This window comes from Alligator mississippiensis, chromosome 4 (genome assembly GCF_030867095.1).
Source record: "Alligator mississippiensis isolate rAllMis1 chromosome 4, rAllMis1, whole genome shotgun sequence".
Classification (NCBI taxonomy): Eukaryota; Metazoa; Chordata; order Crocodylia; family Alligatoridae; genus Alligator; species Alligator mississippiensis.
The window spans coordinates 103,702,286-103,722,126 of NC_081827.1; the positions used below are offsets into that span (position 1 = coordinate 103,702,286).

The following is a 19,841-nucleotide window of genomic DNA, read 5'->3' on the forward strand; positions in this document are numbered from 1 at the left end:
ATCAGACTGCACACAAACTCTTCTAGCTGCACTTTGTCCCACAGTTTATTTGAAGAATCATTTCTTGACTTTTTTTTTTTTTTAATCTTGCAATTACGGACACAATGCTTGATGACAAGCTGGGAGATACAAGACAGTTGCTACTCAGTAGGAAGAAATGAAAGCTTGGCACTTGGACTAGGTGGAAATGAGATGTGCAAAGGTGCTACGATGTACTGAGTACAGATGAAACATTACAAGCAGCAAGATTTCAAATTAATGTCCTGAAGCTCTGCCTGGACAGCCTTTTAATAAGCTGCAGCCTTACTTTTGATCTCAGTGTTATAGACATGTACAGCCCAATTCTCAGGTACAGAGAGAGCTTTACATCACTCTGGTGGTCTAAACAGGACTTAAAATGTGCATACATTTCCTTTCCACTTGGAACAGCAGAAGTAGAATTAGTTTTGTGAAATTAGAATGAGAACTGGGTCCATACAGTTAAAAGAAGAACAAAGGAGCAGATTCTGACCCATATAAAGCCAGATCTTTTCTGGGAAATTACCTCTTCATTTCTACCCTGCTGAATTGTACACTGTGCTCTAGTCCCACTCCAGCCTGGAAGGACAGCTATATGAATGATGCAGTCACAATAATGTGGCTATTATTTATTTTCTCTATGAACTGAATTTTATGGCTGCTTTAACTGAGTACCAATTTGTTCTTGATAATTACTAAATTCTCTAGGACACAATCACTATTTGCTCCACCTTTAACTGGTTTAGAAATTTTAATTTCAGTGCAAATGGCTAAAGCAGTCAGCAGTACTTTCTATGCACAAGCTAACAAAATATGACTTTAAAAATTGTATATTTCTATCATTCAGGATCACGATTTTATTATCATTTGCTGGTATTTTTATTTTTTTAGGATGTTAAGATTTAAAGGTCTGGAGTAGAAATAATATTTGTTTACCCACAATTGTATCTATTAGCTCAAATCTCAAAGAGTTTGTAATTGTGCCTTTTTAAAATTAGGAACCTGATTTTTCAGGCCTGCTTTTTTTTTAAACTGGAATAGAAAATTTTTGGTATCTTTAAACATGAGGCCCAAAATATTTACATTAAGGTGAAACAATTACAGACAATATTTGAAATATGAAGCTTTCGAGAGTTCTGAAATTCAACATACTTCTTTAATAGAGTATTTGATAGGTGTCAACAGTAAAGCATTATGCCAGTCTCAAAGTAAAATATTATTTTATTTAGTGAGAAAGCATGTGGAAACCAGAATCAACAAAATACATCTGCTATGATGCAAGTTGTTGCAGTTAATCGTGGATTTAAAACCATGCATTCTGTGGTGGAGGACAGAATATGTACAACACCTACATCTGAGTAACAAAGAATACTGCAACATATGAGTTTGGGTTTGAATTTCCTTGTGTTTTATAACTAGCAGCTAGGCTGGGTAATAAAGCTATTAAGAAATTCTGATGAATAATTCCTGCTGAAACAAATATCTCCCAGATTCCAGCATGTCCCTCGGATGATACTTTTATCCATGCGTATAGAAAGAAGGTAAAGCAGCTCCTAAAAATACATACTGGGAATACAAACTTTAGGGCCTCATTAGAAAACCAAAAGGTCATTTCTTGCTTATTAAAAAAATGGGAATTGAATTATTTAGATCTACAACATCTTCGCATGAAGTAGATTTGAGTATCAAAATATGATTGTACTGCAAGAGCTGTTTTTACCTGCAAGTGTAAATGTGCTGATTAAACCACTGCTGCAGAAAACAAGGCAGTGAAAAATATTTGCAGCCCTGTCAATTACATCTCAGTATTTTGCCACTGGAGCACAGAGAAGCAGACAATTAGCTGAAGACTTTGTTCCCTCATTAGAAAAGAGAACCTAATGGTAAAAGGAAAACCAAGATTTGATAAGCAGATGAAGGGCTTGATCCAGCTGCTAGATACTGAGGCACCCATTGCCATGCAGCTTCTAAAACTGGTTCACACAGGCGGGTGAACAAATATAGCAGCTGATTTAACAAACTGCAGAGAGAAGAGTCTGAGCATCCTGTATATCTAAGAGCCCTTTCTCTGCTGTTTAAATCACTGTCATTATGAGAGAGAGAGGTTTTTCAGAACATTCTTTCTTTGCCCAGACTTACTTTAACTGTCGAGGCTCACAGTCAACTCCGGGTAGCAAGAGCCTTGCTGCTTGCCGTACATCATCGCTATCCACGGAGAAGCTACGACGGTACCCTGCATGGGCCAAGGCAACCCTTATCCATTCCATCAGGGGTGGCAGCACGATGAATGGCCTGGAAAGAGCAACACAAAAGTCAGTCCCATTAATAAACTAGCATCCACGTTACAGCGCAAACCAGCTCAGCAAATTTTAGGCAGGTCCAAACCAATTTGATTCGCACCATTTTCAGAACAGGGTTATTTAGTAGTGAACCTTGAACCATTAGCTCAGGAACTGTGCATCCCATTGACCATATGTGTAGTTTCTCTGAAGTCGACACATCTGACTAGCAATCCACTTGCTTCAAGATGTTTATCAGGAAAAGCAAGCAGAATCCCTAGCACTAAAACACATCCCATTCTGGCTGATACATGCATGTCAGCCAGAGCTTCCTTTCTAATTAGCACTGGGTGGGGGGAGAAAGAGAGACAGAAAGAAACCTCCTACATCTCTCAGTAGTCAAGGGAAGGAGAGAGAGGATAGGTGATCTGTGAGGAAATTTCCACTGGCAGTGTTATACTGATGCAACATCAGATTCTCATTCGTCTATTATTTTGTGGCTCCCTGCAACTCGATGAAGTGACTCATAAACTGCTGAAGACTGAGTGCTGCTGACCCTGCTGTATTTCTGAAGTATCTAGAGATTGCTTCCTGGATCACACAGCTAAATGTCTACTATTGTTCAAATCAAAACTATTAAAGATGCAGCACTAAAAATGGTGGAAATCACCCCCTGAGATTGTGAGACGTTAAAAAAAAAAATTATGTGCTCAACAGTCAATAGCAATTGGGCTCAAACACGCAGTCTCATTTTTTCAGCCTCCCTCCTCCTCCACTAAAGCTATGCCTACTTTACAATCAAAGTCAAGCCCTGTGCCAGTAAAGATGTGGATTTTAATTGTTATAAACTATTACAGACACTGTGCCTTTCAGAGCTGTAACTTGACATTGGTGCCATGGGCAACACCAGGGTGGAGAGCACAGGGAGGGGTGGAAAGACAGAGGACGTGAGCATTTACCTCCTTACACAGGGGCTGCTGTCGTTGTGGCTGTGGTACAGGTTGCTGCAAGCTCCTCAGACGGGAAATTCCTACACATCCGTTAAGACACCTCCTTTGTAACCTGCTGTCCATTTAGCCTTAAGACTAAGTCACAAAAAAGCATTGAGTAGGATGAGGAGCCTCCATCTTTTGTATTGTCAGTTTTTCAAGAACTCAAACAGATCCACTTCAGTGCCTGATAGGTGGAATAGCACTTGGCCCTCAGTGTCATACCCAGCCCCAAGTCCTACCTTAGTTAAAAAAAATACATGGCTGGGTATCTCCAGAGGGTGGCTTATGTTACAAGGCAACACTGTTTATAGATACTTTGGTATCATGAAGCTATTCTGAATCAATCTATGCGGCAGGGAACAGCCTCCCAGGCTGTCATAGGCTCTCTCCTCATTCTTGGCCCCACTGTCTAGGTGGGGTCCAAGAGGGGTGGCAAGAGGATGCCTGCGGGTCCATGTCAGCACTAGAAGAATACTCCACAGCTGGGTGTAGAGGTTGAAGCACGGTGTGTGTGCTGGGAGGGAGGAAGGGAGGGAGGGAAAGAAAGAGAGGGTAGAAATCCCTCCTATTTATCTCATCCTAACGAGACAGAAATCTGTCCATACCAGCCTGGAAAACCTTGATGCTTCCTAGACACAATGATATTTATATATGATGATATGTACATCTGTACAGTGGACAGACCTCCTCCTGCTGTAGGTCTTTAACAGATGCAACGACATTAAAAGAGTAAGTACAAGAGGCAAAATTAAAAATCACTATCCCAATGGCTGCTTTGGTCTTACTGGTTTTATTTTCTTTTTAAACTCTTTCTCATTCTCCCTGCTGCTCTCTCACTTTCTGCATTCACATGAGGCACAGACAGAGGTGACAATTTTTGCCTGATCTGGGCCCTGAAAGCACTCTACAGCTGTCAAACAGAAATGCATGGCTGCAGAGCACTTTAAAAGGGCCTGATGCAGAAAAAATCTGAACCCTTATTGCATGAGGGTTCAGATAAAGACACTCTAAATTGGAGTGCCTTCAGTAACTTGGGTCTGCATGCAGATCTGGGCTGACTGCAGCTCAGCCCTACTCTGGTGTTGTCTTCAGAATGGAAGTGGGGAAAGGGAGCAGAGGGAGTTTGGTCTGCAGTTTTTTTCAGCTGGCCTTGGAAGGTGCGGTGGTTGGACTGGAGCCCCCCTGAGTTGGAGGTCCTCCAGTCCACCCACCCCACCCTACAGCGTGGCTGGGGAAGCTTCAGAACAAGATCTCTCCACTCCTTTCCCCCCTCTCATTCTGAAAACAGAGCTAGGGTTCAGAGGAAGGCGGGGCATTGCTACAGGGAGAGAGTCTGGCTTGCAGCCACTCTAAACAGCAGCTGGATTCCCCAGCTCCCAGGACCCAACAGTAAGCTTTTGTTGGGTCCTGTAGATCGTTGCAACTCACAGTACTTCCTGTGAAGTGCCATGAGTTACAATGGGGAGCTGCACTTCTGTTTGCATCTATAGTCTATAAGGCTGCTTATTCATAGATTCATAGGTTGTTAGGGGCTGGAAGAGGCCTTAGAAGATCATTGGGTCCAGCCCCCTGCACCAAGCAGGAAAGACAACTGGGGTCAGGTGACCCCAGCAAGGTGACCATCCAGTCTCCTCTTGAAGATTTCCAGGGTAGGCAATTGCACCACCTCTGAAAGGAGCTTACTCCAGTCTGGACACCTTAGCTGTGAAGAAGTTTTTCCTAATACTGAGCCTGAAACCATGTTCCAGGAGTTTGTGACCATTACTCTAGTTTTCCCCAAGGGTGCCCTGGTGAATAGTTGTTCACCGAGCCCTTGATGTATGCCCCTGATTTAGTGGTAAGCCGTTACCAAGTCCCCTCTCAGTCTTTTTTTTCCAGGCTCAAAAGTCCCATATCCCTCAGCCTTTCCTTGTCTGGCTTGCTGTGCAAGTCTCTGATCATATGGGTGGCACTTTTCTGGACTCTCTCAAGCTTTACCACATCCTTGTTAAAGTGCGGTGCCCAGCACTGGACACAGTACTCCAGCTGCAGTCTCACTAATGCCAAGTAGAGAGGAAGAATCACTTCCTTGGTTTTGCTAGAGATGCATCGATTGATGCATGCCAGGGTATTAATAGCCCTGCTGGCTATGGCATCACACTGCCAGCTCATGTTCATACTGTGGTCTATTATTACCCCCAGGTCCCTTTCATTCATAGTGGTGGTTAAATTGGCATTGCCAAGGCTGTAGATGTGCAGGGGATTGTTCATCCTCAGGTGAATCACCTTACATTTCTCAATGTTGAACTTCATCAGGTTCTGACCCACCCAACTTGCCAGCCTGTCTAGGTCTGCCTGTATCTGCAGCCTATTTTCAATGGTGACCACACTTTCCCAAAACTTGGTGTTGTCCGCGAACTTGGCCAGTGAGCTCTTCACCCCCACATCTACATCATTAATGAAGATGTTGAATAGTACTGGACCAAGCACCAACCCTTGTGGGACACTACTGGCCACTTCTTGCCAAGATGACACAGATTAATTAATTAGACTCTGTGGGTCTTACCCCTCACCCAGTTTCCTACCCACCTCACTGGCACAGTTAAGTTCACAATCCTTCAATTTTCTCGTGAGAACATCATGGGATACCTGATCAAAAGCTTTTTTGAAGTTAAGGCATACAATGTCAACCTCCTCTCTCTTATGCAGGTAGCGAGTTACCTGATCACAAAAGGAGATGAGGTTGGTATGAGGTTGAGATAAGGTTGGCCTGCCTACGACAAAGCCATGCTGGCTGTCATTCAGAATCCTACCTTCTGCAAGCCTATCACACATAAACTCCTTAATGAATTTTTCCAGGATGGTCTGGTGAGCTGTATTTGGCCCACAGGCTGTATTTTGCCCACCCCTGTTCCAGGTGATGTGTATCAAGGACCAGATAGAGGACTTGCATTCAGTGTTGGAAAAATCTTGTTCTAATTAAAAGGGTTTACCGTCACGTGTACTAAGCCCCGCCTGTGTTTCAAAATGGCCACGGGGGCACTTTAACTAAAGCTCACATGACAAGGTTTAATTAAAACACCCCCATAGCCATTATGAAACATGGGGGAGCTTAATACAGGTTTATGGTGAGGTGACACTGGACCATTCTAATTAGAATGTGAACCAGCACGTCTATAGACAGCCCAAGGTGCTACCCTGTCTTGTCTATTAGCCCTTTGTTCATTAGTTTACCACATGTGTTTCTATCATGGAAATGTTATTTATAGGCCAGTGCCATGGCCCCCATTACATTTTTTTGCTTGCTTCTTTTTCCCTCCTTCACTCTTCCCCTTTGCCTTGACATTTTTTTCTTTGTTTTCCCTTTCCTCTGTACCCCTTTTCAAAGACAGTTTAAAAAGTCTGGGTGATTGAGTTACAGTCTTATTGGGCAAATACTTTACATTTTGCATACATAACCTTCCTCAAAACAAATCTAACCTAGAGCAACTGACTTAACATGATGCTGGGTCCTAGCCTATCCTTTTCCTATCTTCAGCTTGAAAAATATGCAATTTACTCCTCTTGGGAAGGCTATCCTTTCCACGACTGACAAAGTGATTCTCTAGGGGATAGATTTGTCAAGAGCAACTCAAATGTAAGAGCACAAGAGCCACTGACTTTCCATGAGACATCTGTTTCTAAATCTCTTAGTAGGTCTTCAAAAATCTCAGGAATCATTCAATCATTTACTGACTGGGCATCTTTGTTATTTTTTTCAAAATATTTTTTTCTCACTCTCTAGACAAGAGATGATTGATTTCTGAGGCAGTTATATCCTAAATTGAAGGAAGCTGATAAGAAAAGATTACATCTTCCCAGGTGACTATGAGAATAGTTCCATGAACTGATTACTTCCAACGATAGTCGTGGTCACCATTTTCTAAACTGTGTTAATTATTCACATCACACAGTTTGAATCAAATTTCAGTTTGAATTAAGGGTTAATAGACAATCATTGACCATCAGGGAAGTTTTCATGCATTTCTGCACTTCTGCAGTAGAGACATCAGGGGGCACCTAGTGCTATACCTTGTGGTGGGCTTGAGCAACAACAAGCCCTAGATACCTGCTGTATATACACGTTAATTAACACGGTTTAAATTTCCTACTTCAGATTGCCCTAGTTTGCATTAACTTTAATCCTCATTTAATGAGGAATAATTAATTCGGACTAGAGCCAATTTTAATTCAGACTACAGATGTCATGGATTAAACCTAGAAAAACGTGATATCTATAAACGGTCTGTGTGAATAAAACTGCTAGCTGCTTTAACCAAAAACAGCTGTGAGTACTCTAAACACCATAAGCTGCATTACAGATGTGCTGATTACCATGCACGCGTATAGCAGAGGACAGAGGAGGGCTGTAGTTTGACTTTAAAACTCTCAACGAGGAAAGCTAATGAATGGTAGATGACCAAGTGAGCAAAGGGACCAAGGACTTGGTTTTGGGAAGCTGAGTAATAGTTTACTAGGATCCTTGACATTCTATTTACTCCTAAACAGAACAGACCAAGTGATAAGGGTAGAGATGAAGTTCCCAACCAGGGAGTTAGGATCAAAGTGAATTGGCGGAATATGGCCAGCAAAGCCAGCAGCAGTTTAGGCAGTAGAAAGGATTCTTACTGCTTACTACAACACACAAATTAGGCACTCGGGGTCCAAAGAATAGCTCCTTGAAACTAAGGCTATTGAATGTGTTTCTCTGTGGGGCAGAAAGAAACATTTAAGGCTGAATGATATAAATACGGAGGTGATAAAACCTATCATTTGGAGATCTGTCTCCCCGGCAATTTGAATGAGGTAGCCAGTGTGCCTTGGCTGAAGGAGAGCAAAGTACCTCAATACTTTTATTTTTAAAAGAGGCAGGGAGCAATATCCATTCTGCATTTCTGCTTGCGCCTTGGAGCTTATGAAAGAAGAGTAGTATTAAATAGCTGAGAGCAGCAGTGGGGCACATCAGTATAAATTCATTATCATCATCACCTTTTTCAAGGATCTGAGGAGGGCCCAGCCAAGTTACCTCAATCCAATCTATTTATTTCGGTCAAAGGTACAATGAGTGTACATACAACTCACTAGGCTACTGTTCAACAAAAAAACCTTGAGTCACATTCCCTGCAATGTCACTACCCAAAATCCTGTGGCAGCCATGTGGTTTGTGACTCCACAAGCCCAGAGAACTTCAAAAAGATGTTCTAGGTCATCGGGTAGGTAATTATTTTGGCTGGAGGGCTGCTAACCAAGTTTTGGCAAGCCTTTGAGGGCAGCCCCCATCCCTTGACAAATGCCCTGCCCCCTGGTTGCCATCTTGGGACCAGAAGTCCCACTCCCTAACCCCTGACCTTTGCCACCAGAAGTCCCTCCCCTTGCCCCCTAGAAGTACTCCTTTCAGCAAGGGGGTTTGCGCCCGCTCAGAACCAGAAAAAATACCATATTATATTCTAAAAAACAACCATCTACTACAACATTCATTAATTTGATTTCAAAAAATATTTTTGCCCTGATTTACATGCGTTTGTGTAGTGTACATAAAAGAGATTGCACAATAGCTTAAAATGAAGTCTTATTCTTATATATTGTGGGAGGGTGTGGGGTATGGCTGGGTGGGTATAGGTCTGTGGGGGGCTGTGGGGTGTGGGGGAGGGTGTGGGTGTGTGTGTGGGATTTGTGGGGGCATGGATAGGCATAGGTGTGTGTGTGTGTGGATATGTGGGGTGTTGGTGGGTATGAGGTTTGTGGGGGGATGTGAGTGTGTGGGGAGAGGGTGGCTGGGGAGGGTGGCATGTGCAGCACATAGAGCCCTCCTGCAGCCGGTAGAGCCCCTGCCAGCACTCCTCCAAGCCTGGGCTCTGTGCTCCTGCCACTCCTGGCCCCAGGGCAGGGTCTTGCTGCTGTGTCTGATGGCTCCTGCTGCTGGCTTCCTCTGGGTCCTACTGCCACTGTCTCCTGTCATCTCGGACAGGCAGTCAGGGGCAGATAAATATTAATTTTCTAAATTTTTTAGGGGCTCCGCAGGCTGAACAGAATGGTCTGGCAAGCTGATATGTATCAAGGACCAGATAGAGGACTTGCATTCAGTGTTGGAAAAATCCTGTTTGCCTTTGAACCTAGCAGTGGCAGATGGTACACCAGTGAGAAGACATTAAATGAAAACTTTGGGAACAACTGAGGGAAAAGAGAGTTGACAGTGACAAGACAGTCACCTATCAAAGGAAATTAGACTGCTGCCTTTGGAAATGAAAATATTTTAGATTAATCTGGAGGGCAAAGCTGGAAGGTGCTGAGAGGTCTTCTGAGGGCAAACAATGATTTCTGCTAATAGTGCTGACTAGGTAAATTCGAAGACTCATTGGGAAGTAGCATGTATTATCATCTATGAGCAGTAATCCTCTGGGAGTGCAAGCAGGTTTAGCTTTGCTACCATGACCAGAAGTATTACAACATGAAGGAAAGGGAATAAAAAAGGGACTGAAGAACACATACAGAAGTTACATTTGTCACATGATTGGCCCCATGAAAGCACACTACAGCTGTGCCCTTACAGAAGTGCATGGCTGCACAGCATTTTAAAAGTGCCCCATCACACAACAATCTGAACCCTCATTTCATGAGGGTTCTGATGAAGGCGCTCCAAAGTGGAGTGTCTTCATTAACATCTGTCAGTGCATGCCAGAAGCAGGGTGGGGCTGATACAGTCTAGCACTGCCCCTAGTGCTGTCTTCAGAATGGGAGGGAGTTCCATCTGGGTTTTGCCCAGCCTGCACTGGAGGGTGGGGCAGGTGGACTGGAGCCCCCAGACTGATTTCCCTCCCCTACTCTCCCATTCTGAAGACAGCACTGGAGCTTGCGGTGGAGGGGGTGAGGTGGGGCAAGGGGACAGTAGCTGCTCCAACCTGAAGCTTGATCCCCCAACCCCCCGGACTCAATAGCAAATGTCTGGTGGGAACGCTGTAACTCATGGTGCTTCCTGTGAAGTGTCAACAGTTATAGTGGAAAGCTGTACAGCTGCCAGTGCCCACTGCATCAAGGAAGGATGGCCAACAGAAGTCTGTGTATGGTTCCAGCAACTTGTAAATTGAAAGGGGTTTGTAATAATTCTTGTGAACGGTTGCTGGCCCAGTATAGAAGGTGTTTATAAAGTCCATGTGCAACTTTAAACTTTAATACTTTGGATATACACATGATAGTAGCAAACTGTAAATGGCAATTGAAAGCAGAATTCATTAAGTTTTTACCATAGCATAAGCATATTTTTTTTTCCATTTTATTTCAGACCTTGCAACTGAAAATGAAAATAACTTCCAAAATGAGTTGGAAAATCGGATTGAACAATGTACCACAAAAAATCGCGGTTATGTTGAAGTCTAGAAATTTGAGCTGTATTGTGTTAAAACTTAATGAATTCTGCTTTCAATCACCATTAACAGTTTGCTTCTATCATGTATATAACCAAAGTTACTGAAGTTTAAAAAGTTGCACAAAGACTTTATAAACACCCTGTACTTACGCCCAAAACTTAGTTTAAAAAAAAATGAATCGGACACTGGAAACGTTAGGGTAAAATTCAGTGAGGTAAGCATATGATGAGTCACAAAAATGGAGTTTACCTTTATCTCACCTTTCTGTATGAATCATAGGACACAATGGAAGGCGCACACATGCCTGGGCATCGAACCAGGGAGAAGAAACTAGCTTACCTTCCCTGCAGCCCTTTGCCTCAACCTAGAAACTTGGCCTTGTAGACAATATGGCCCTTTTTATTTATATTGTATTTATAAACAAGTAACAGATTTCATGGCTTTTAGCCAATAGACTATACCATATTATTTTATTTTTCATATATTTTATTCTCTAAACTTTTCTTTTCTAAAAAGAAATGGATTCAAATTGACCATATGGTAAAAGCTGGAATAGTACGGTCAATAGTTTATAGAAATTGGCTCAAGATTTTGTTTGATAGCTCGTTTCAAACAAGAAGTGGCTCCTTTCTATATGTAGAGGCATGGAATTTACCCCTACTGTTTTATGTTATTTTTCATGAAGGGAACCCCCCCCCCACAGGATGGCATACCTAAACAGTCAGAGTCATATTCTGAGGAGAGAACCAAATGTGGTCTAGTGAAATAGGCTAAAAAAACCTTCCAAGGGTCTATGCATGCCATGAAGGGTTGGGGGGTTTTTCGGTGGGTTTTTTTGTTTTTAAACTGTTTGTATACCAAGAAAGAAAAAGGAATATAAAGTTATAGGGAGATTGCAATCTATGTGATAACATGACAACAGCATAATGCGCACCTCATTTTCCCAATCAGTGGGAGAAAATACTGCCATGCAAATATATTGTGTTATTAGCATAAGTAATTGGCGTATCTTCTCTAAACAAAAGGAGATTATAAATTGAAGGTTTAGCTCCTACTTTTTGTTCTTTGTTTTTGTATTCAAGATCAGGCATGTAGCAAAGCAGTCATCAGCTTATGCTTTTCAGAAATGTCTATTTTAATTAATATAGCAGAGATTAATATTCTGGGCTAGATTCTGATTGCACAGAGGGATAAATCTAGAGTATCCTCATTGTCTTCAATCAAGATTAGATCTAGACTAGTGACCATGGCCCCAGTTGGAAACAGACTCAAGATGGTGCTTAAACCTGGGCTTAATTTTAAGTAAATGCTTAAATCCTATTTCAGTCAACGTACTTATATTAAGCACACACTTAATGTGCGTCTGCTGCTTCCTGAGCTCATTCTGAGGGAAGAACATTATTTTGACTTGTGCTTTCAAATACGGATGCAGAGGAAGCTCTCTGTAAGCCTCCATCTCTTGTATGGAATGGCTGAAGGGGACTCGCCTACTTTTCTGGCCTGTGTATTGAATTGTTCCCCAAAATCTCTCTTAGGTCTGGCAACACCCTACCACCATCACAGCACAATTCTTCTCCCATGATGCACATTTTTTAAGTGGTAGGACCAATGTTGGGACACTATGCCTCTGGGCCCCTCATGTCATAGGCTTCTTTCTTATTCTGGAGGCTGATGTGTCCCAGAATGCAATATGCTCACATGGAATGGACCGAATGATAAAAAAGGTAAATCACCAAAACAAATATTAATTATTAAGTGGGTCCTTAACATAATGCATAGTCTATTTATTATTTATAATAATGTTGCTTCAGCTACTTGAGATGTTACAGTGAATCCTTTTTCTTCACAATGTTCCACTTGCCTCAAATATGCCAGACAACTGTGACACACGCTGTTCTCCCCTCTGTGTTTCCTGGCATACCAAGAGATTTAAAACCCCCTGCTTGCTTATATAAAGTCTCAGGCTTTCTTCTTTGTTTATTGTTATCACTGGCAAGATAACTACAAAATATCACAAGAAACAGATGGCTAAAAAGAGAATTAATAATATGCATTCTACCAGAGGTGTAGCTGGGCAGTTTTGCGCCCTGGGCAGTGGCAGGGCACAGAGCAGCTGCTATTTTTGTGACTCCCTGAGTTGGCACCTGAGGCTAGTGTCCTGCTTGCTCCCCTCTTAGTTACACTGCTGCATTCTACCATCCCATATGCTACCTCATTCATTTCACATAGGTCTGTCAAAGCCCAGGGTAAAGCTCCCCTTTGGGACGCTCCAGATTGCTGTGTATGGGTCCCAATGGCCTTCAGCCCATGTGCTCTCAAACTTCCTTTAGTCTAAATAAGTTGCAGTGTTCTCTCTTTTCTTGGCCTTTTTGGCATACATCCTGGGACTAGACTTACTGTGGACCCTGCACAAAAATAGGCAGTCTAGTTGCTTTGGGCCCTTGGGAGCAGTGCCAGATTTCCCAATAGCTCAGTAACTTCAACTCACCCTTTTCCTGAGTTACACTTGCCTGACAGCTCACCTCTTCAGGGACACATGAAAGCGGGGGGCACATCATGCACAAGCTTTGCAAACAGTTCCACAAACTGATCAGCAATCCTTCTAGACTTTAGCAGCACAAAAATAGATCTAGACAAAAACGTGTATACGTTCCCCTGCACCAGCTTTCCTCACCACAGCTGAACGCTCTTTGGTCTTAGGTCAGAGTCTTTAAAAATGTCCATGGGACCTCCCCTACTGTGCATGGCTTCTCTTTACTTTTTAGTCAACTCTCCTTTTTATTTGGCTGGATCCCTCTGCCAAAAGAGCTTGGCCTTATGTTTGTGTTTCCTGCTCCTTTATCTCTGGGAGTTCTTCTGAGTTCCTCTTTGCCAGATGACTTCCTACTCAACTTTTTCAGGTAATAGAAGTCCCCACTAAATGAATCCTTGCTTAGATACCTTGTCTTTCCTCCCTGCTCCCACCTAGATGTTCAACCTTAAACTGGTTATGCTGGGTGGGATCCACCTCATTGTCCAAGGATGTTCCATTTGAATGGACACTATCACAGTTTAAAGTCTAATGAACCTTCATTGTTAGGTCTGTTTTAGGTTCAAGACTTATTTCTGTCATCAGCTTTATATTTATAGGAGTATCTTCCAGAGTTACGGTCCTTTAAGAACCAAGCTTTACTCCATGTTCATTACAGATTATTATTAGAAAAGTTATTAGATTAAGGACTGGCCTGTTGGTTTGAATTCAGGACTGGGAATGAGAAACTCATGAGTTTTAGTCCTGATTCGGACATGGTCTCCTACAGCAACCTCAGAAAAACTACTTGCCTCCCTGCCTCAGTTTCACTACTTGTAAATTTGAATAACAACATGTACTCCCTTAATTTCCAAGACTACCATCAGATTTTATCTTTATCTTTTATCTTTAGTAGTACTACAAGTACTGTAGTTACATAGTTACATCCATAGTTACAGAGCCTTTGGCAAGTTGTTTAACCTGCACACTAATTCACCAAGATGTTAATGATGACTGGAGTGGAGAACACTGGTGGAGTTATGATAGTGCTCAATGTGAGTAAGGATGGCAGAGATGAAATGTGCTAATTATGATTTAGTTAAGACAGCAATGAAGTAAAAATAGTTACCAATGTAACTGAAAAGGGGGCAATAGCATTTAAATAAGAGCATTCCTGCCTATACCCTTACATGAAAAGTTATATCAAGTTACAGTCTTATACCAATAACTCCAAAGTTATGAATGACAAGACAACTTCATTCCAAGCCTTAAATTTTAGGATGTTTCACTTTAAAAAAGTAAAAGAAAAAAGCCCTTTAGATTGAATTCTTTTTTTTCTCTCTGAAATCAAAAGTTTGACTTTAGTTTAGAAAGTCTGATAAAACATTTTTGGACCATTTTAGAATTAACAGAGCATGCAAAATTGTGTAACACAATTTTTGATACTTCCTTGTTCTCAGAAGGACTAAGGATTCTATGCTTATGTCTTCAGTTGCAGTTTCATCTTCCGAGAAGACAAGTCTAAAGCCAATGTGTGCGTACTTTTGCAAGGAGATCCAAAAGCATAATGGATCCATGTACCGCTGATGTTAACAGCACTCGGCCCTACATTTGGAGGAGGACCAATGTAGTAGATTTTGATAGACCTGGTTAAGAATGATCTATATTATCAATGGCTGAAGAACACATACTATGCTTGCACATAGTACAAGCCCAGCAAAGATATACTTTCTGACAGCTAAACTATAAATTCCACCCAAAATATTTTCTATAACGTGCAATCTAGCATACTGCGGGAAGCTGCCAATACTGTTACTTCTGAAGGGCTTAAAAAACTGGAAAGGTTGGTATTTAAATACAAGCAAACAAACAAAAATATTAACCAGGACTTTATTTTTATAGTTCCTCATGAAATCCTTGGCTTCTCTTGAGTCAGCTGCAGTTTTATCATCAGCTGAGCATTTCACCATCTCACCTTAATCAAGAAAATTACCTGAAGCTGAGTTGTTGTTCATCTGTGTGCCCGATCATTTACTCCATTACTCCTGTCCTTTTCTCAGGCCTGGCATATCTCTACATTTTGTATCAGTTCAAGTATTTTTAGTCAAAGAGGTGATTTTTAATGGAAATGGTTACATGGGTACACCCCTAACACAGAAGCAGTTACATCTGAATAAAGGTAGCTTCTAACAGTTTAGCCTTCCCCCCTATTCATCCAGGAATAAGCTATATTGGTCTGTGTTCTTTTATACAAGTATCACTACCTCCACATGAAAGGAGTCACATTGCTTTAACTGGCAAGGCCTGCATATTGCATGTTCACCGTAGTGTTAATAATGAAGGGAGACCTACGACGGGCTGGACACAACTAGCATGCATGACGCAGAAATGTTCAAGCAGCTAGGGCTGTGCAAATCTTCGACAGCCATATCATTTTGAAGGTGTTTCAGCCTGTTTCAGCACCTGAAACACTGAATCCGAAACAAAACAAAAGACTCCAAAACATCTCCAAAGTGAAACGGAAACATCCAAAAAGTTTTGGAAATGTTTCAGGTGTTTTGGAGCCGGGCTTGCAGGGAAAAAGAAACTAAGAAGAGGGAGGGGGAAGAGGGGCAGAAGGACTTCTCTGATACTGACATCTGTAGCTGGCCAGTGTCTGTGATCTGTCCCTGAGGTCCCTTCCAATCCCAGTGCTCTGGGGGAGGGATGGCAGCCTGCTTTCATCCCGCATGCAGATCTGGGGGCCTGCACCACCCAGGAGGAATCTTGCACAGCCCCGCAGGGCTCCCAGGGGGTGCAGGCCCCTGGATCTATGTGCACAATGACAGCATCCTGTCACTGCTGGCTGGGGCCAGAGCCAGCACCCAAGTCTGACTGGCGCAACCTGCGCCAAGCACAGCACGGGGAGCCATGGGAGAAACCCCCATGGCTGCCCTGCTTGGCCCCATCCCCCACCCAGCCCAGCATCCTGGCTCTAACAGGGGCTGTGGGGGCTCCAGGGCCACCTGGCAGAGCCCCCTGTATAGCCCCCGCTCCCCGATCTCCCCACACCCCTAGCCTCCCGGCACTTCAGCTCGGTAACGCAACAGAAGTTCAGTGCATATAAACCACTTGCAAAATGGCCTAAACTGGTTTAAGATAAACCTGGTTGGATGTAGCATCAGACGTAACTGATTTAGATTAAATCAGTTTATTGAACTTCTGTCCGAGATGTCCTCCAGCTTCAAGTTAACTTGCAGTCCCCCAGCATCCCAGAATGCTTTCCACCTCCCCTGCACCCCACCCTGCCCCTTGTAGAGTAGGCAGGCTGGCCTTGGACCAAGCTATCTGTTCCAGCTGAGCAGAGGCATGCATCCCCCTTCTGGCCTGGGCCACTGCAGGCATGTGGCTGCATTTCTGGAATCAAAAGTGAATGTCTGTTCACTTGTTTATCGGTTCAGTCTACGCAGTTTAGGCTAACCTGCCAAGATTGAATGGATTCAGCCTTGGGCTTTTTGACTGTCTGTACTTAGCCTCTCTCTTTATACACATCCTTCTTACTAGTCTATGAAGGTGCCTATAAACCCTGCCTTCTGTCTGATTTCAGTCTAAGATAGCTAACTACCTCTTTGTGCTTTAACTACACTAGCTAGGACTACTGAAGATTACAGGATAAATAATGCGGTATGATTTTTCAGACATGGCTAGAAATAAAATTCAAACTGTTCCTTGAACCCTTCCCAATCATCACAATTAATGCATCGCAGATTGGAATTCCAGTGTATGGGGAAGAAAGAAATAGGAAAGATGTAACCCAGGTGGCTTTAAAAGGGGCTGCTGCTCACTGTTTATGGACCAAAAAAAAAAAAGAGAGAGAGATTGTCTTGGAGAGTGAAAAAGGGACTGGAACTAACCAAGAATCTATCAAGTCAATTAAGGCTTGCAGGGAAAAGACTGAGGCAGCCAAACAGTACAACAAGTTAATGTTTGCCCAAGCGACAACGTGAGAAGAAATACTAGAGCAGAAGCTCTGCAGGCTGGTGAGTAAACTGAATGGATGATTCTAAAATGGCTGAGCTACTCAACTGCCTTTTTCAATGAGTTGTTAAGAGAAAAATACGTTAAATGGAGAGTCAGGAAGTAATGAGGATTTTGTCAATACAGCGGTGGATAAAAAGTGGGTAAGGAACAATTTGGAAAAAGAAACACCGCACAAATCTGCAGACACAGACATTGTGCCTTCCAGGTCCTTAACAAACAATGAGTAATAAATTTGGCAGTACTACAGAGAGTGGACTAGGTACAGAGAAACAAAACACAGATGTAATACAGAGCTTTTATTAACCTAAAAAACAATAAAAGAAGGAAATTGTGATAATTTTGTTTGGATCTATAGTCATTTCATTTATTTGTAATCCCTGAGAAAAGAATAAAAAAAGAAATTGACCACAATAATCTACAAGAGGAACAATAAAACAGCCTTATTTTTAGGGACATCAACAGATACCAGACAAGTGTAATTAAATTAGCAAAGGACCCAATTCAGGCAACCTTACCCCATGAGCAGTCTCAGTGATTTAAAATAGGACTGCTTACAGAGTACTATTCAATTTACCCTCATGCAAAGGGTTAGCAAAAGGGATTTGATTTTCCATTGTGCCCAAGGTCTGCTTACAGGAGCAGGGCTGGAGCTCTAAGCAGATGGCTTTCGGCTCCCTAGCCACATCCACATGAGCAGGGGCATGTGTTTGCAGCAGCACACGTAGTAGCAGCACAAATTTGTGCTGCTACTTTGTGCCATAGTGCATGGCCCTGCATGTACGGTTTGCAGCAGGACACATTGTCCCTCTGATCCATGAGCTGGAATGGAGGCTGGCTGGGGCACAGGGTGCCTAAGTGCAGGGCTAGCTAGCATGTAGCCCCTGTGCCCCAGCCAGCTGGGGAGCAACATGTGCACCCTGAGACAGGGCTCCACATCCCACGTCTGGTGGGCTTCCAGAGGGTGGACTCAGGGAACCGTTGAATTGGGCCAGGTGCTGCCTCCGAGCTGAGGCTGCATGCAACCTGCTAGTAGCTAGCCCAGGCAGCTCCAGGGGGCGCCGCCACCTTGGATGGAAGGACCGGGGCCCCCCTACAGCTCAGGGGTCTCTTGGCCCACTGGTAGCTTGCTCCCCACTGCGGGAGAGATGGGCAGGCTCCACTGGAAAAAAAAAAAGGATCAGGCCCCTCGCCGCTGTTGCCTTCAACAGGTGCCTGCTGAAAGCAGAAGCGGTGAGGGGCCCGATCCTTTTTTTTTCCTGAGAAGCCTGCCCACCTCTCCTGCAGCTGTGGGGCGGGGGAGCAAGCTGACTGCTGCAATGCATCATTGCAAACTAAACTACATCCATATGTAGTTTAGCTTGCAGTGATGCAAACTCATCTAAAACCCCCAAAACTGGCACACGTGTAATGTGTGATGCTATTAAGCCACACAAACGACTTTTTCATCACGTGTACATCGTGACAACCATTGTGTATAAGCTCCTGTGAAGTCCCTGTCTCGAGGTACTATGTGCCCCAGACAGCCCAGGAGAGTGGGAGCTCCACAGCATGCAGAGACAGGGGAGGAGGCAGCCCTGGACTGCATACTCCCCATCTCTGTGTTTGTCTCAACACATGCCACTGGCAGCACCATAAACCACATGTGCCTGCATGTGTGGATCCAGCCCCCGAGTTCAGATCTCTCCAATGCTGGCACAAGCTAGGACTTTGAAAGAACAGCCCCAGCCTATACCAAAGCCTCCCTGTTCTGCAGACTGGATCCAGTAGCTCCACAGGCCAGATTCAGCTATGAGCCATTTGTTGTCAAGAACTCTATAGGATTGACAGAAACAGAAGTGGAAGGTGCAAAATCATAGCTCCACTATTTCCTTTTCACTTGTTTGCCCTCCCCTCAAGCAGCAGTTCTCAACCTCATTACACTTGAGGATCCCCTTAGAAAATGCCTGTACTTCACTTTCACTCATATTTTAACTACAGAAAAATAATAGAGCATTTCTTCTGCGCCAGAAAACTCAGATTGATCACAACAGGTCAGAATGTTTCTAACATCATGGATTCCTATTTGAAATCTCTGGGTTTAATCTTGTGAATCATGTTTGTACACCTAACAGTACTAATATTGTATGGCACGCTGCAGCATCCCTGAATGGATCTCAAGGCACCCCAGGGTGCCAGGGTACCCTGGCTGAGAATCACTGACTTAAAGCCAGATGCAGGGGCCTCCACACAAAGGGTGTAAGGAGTGGTCACGTAAGACCAGGGCACACTCCAATTCTGCATAAACTAGCTCATGACTATTACATAAAACCTTCTGTTGCATTTTATAATCATATGCAATATAGAGAGGGATTGCTTTAATTATGCCTAAATACATGGCTGCTTGCCTACTTGAAGGTCTTGCAAAAGAAATGTGCTACAGGAAAGGAGCTGAACGTCAAGTGGGCCACTTCACTGGCAGATGAAAGTCTCATCTTTGCAGAGGGTCACAACACTATTCAAATCCTATGTCAGCCCTTGACATAAGACATAAGACTTGACTGGTACACAGGCTTTGTGCAAAGTGAAATTCACTCCCCTGGGTGCACCAGGAGAGAGTGGGTGCTGTCTGAAGGGTGAATCAAGGCAGGTCTGGAATTTGCAT

General features: G+C 43.3%; 1 protein-coding gene across 1 annotated transcript in view; it reads right to left on the bottom strand.

Moving 5' to 3' along the window:
• ABTB3 (ankyrin repeat and BTB domain containing 3) overlaps window positions 1–19,841 on the bottom strand; it is a 282,606-nt gene that overhangs the window by 73,125 nt on the left and 189,640 nt on the right. Inside the window, exon 4 of the mRNA XM_019489444.2 lies at window positions 2,158–2,310. Coding sequence (XP_019344989.1) covers window positions 2,158–2,310 — 153 coding nt within the window. The remainder of the gene's footprint in view (window positions 1–2,157; window positions 2,311–19,841) is intronic.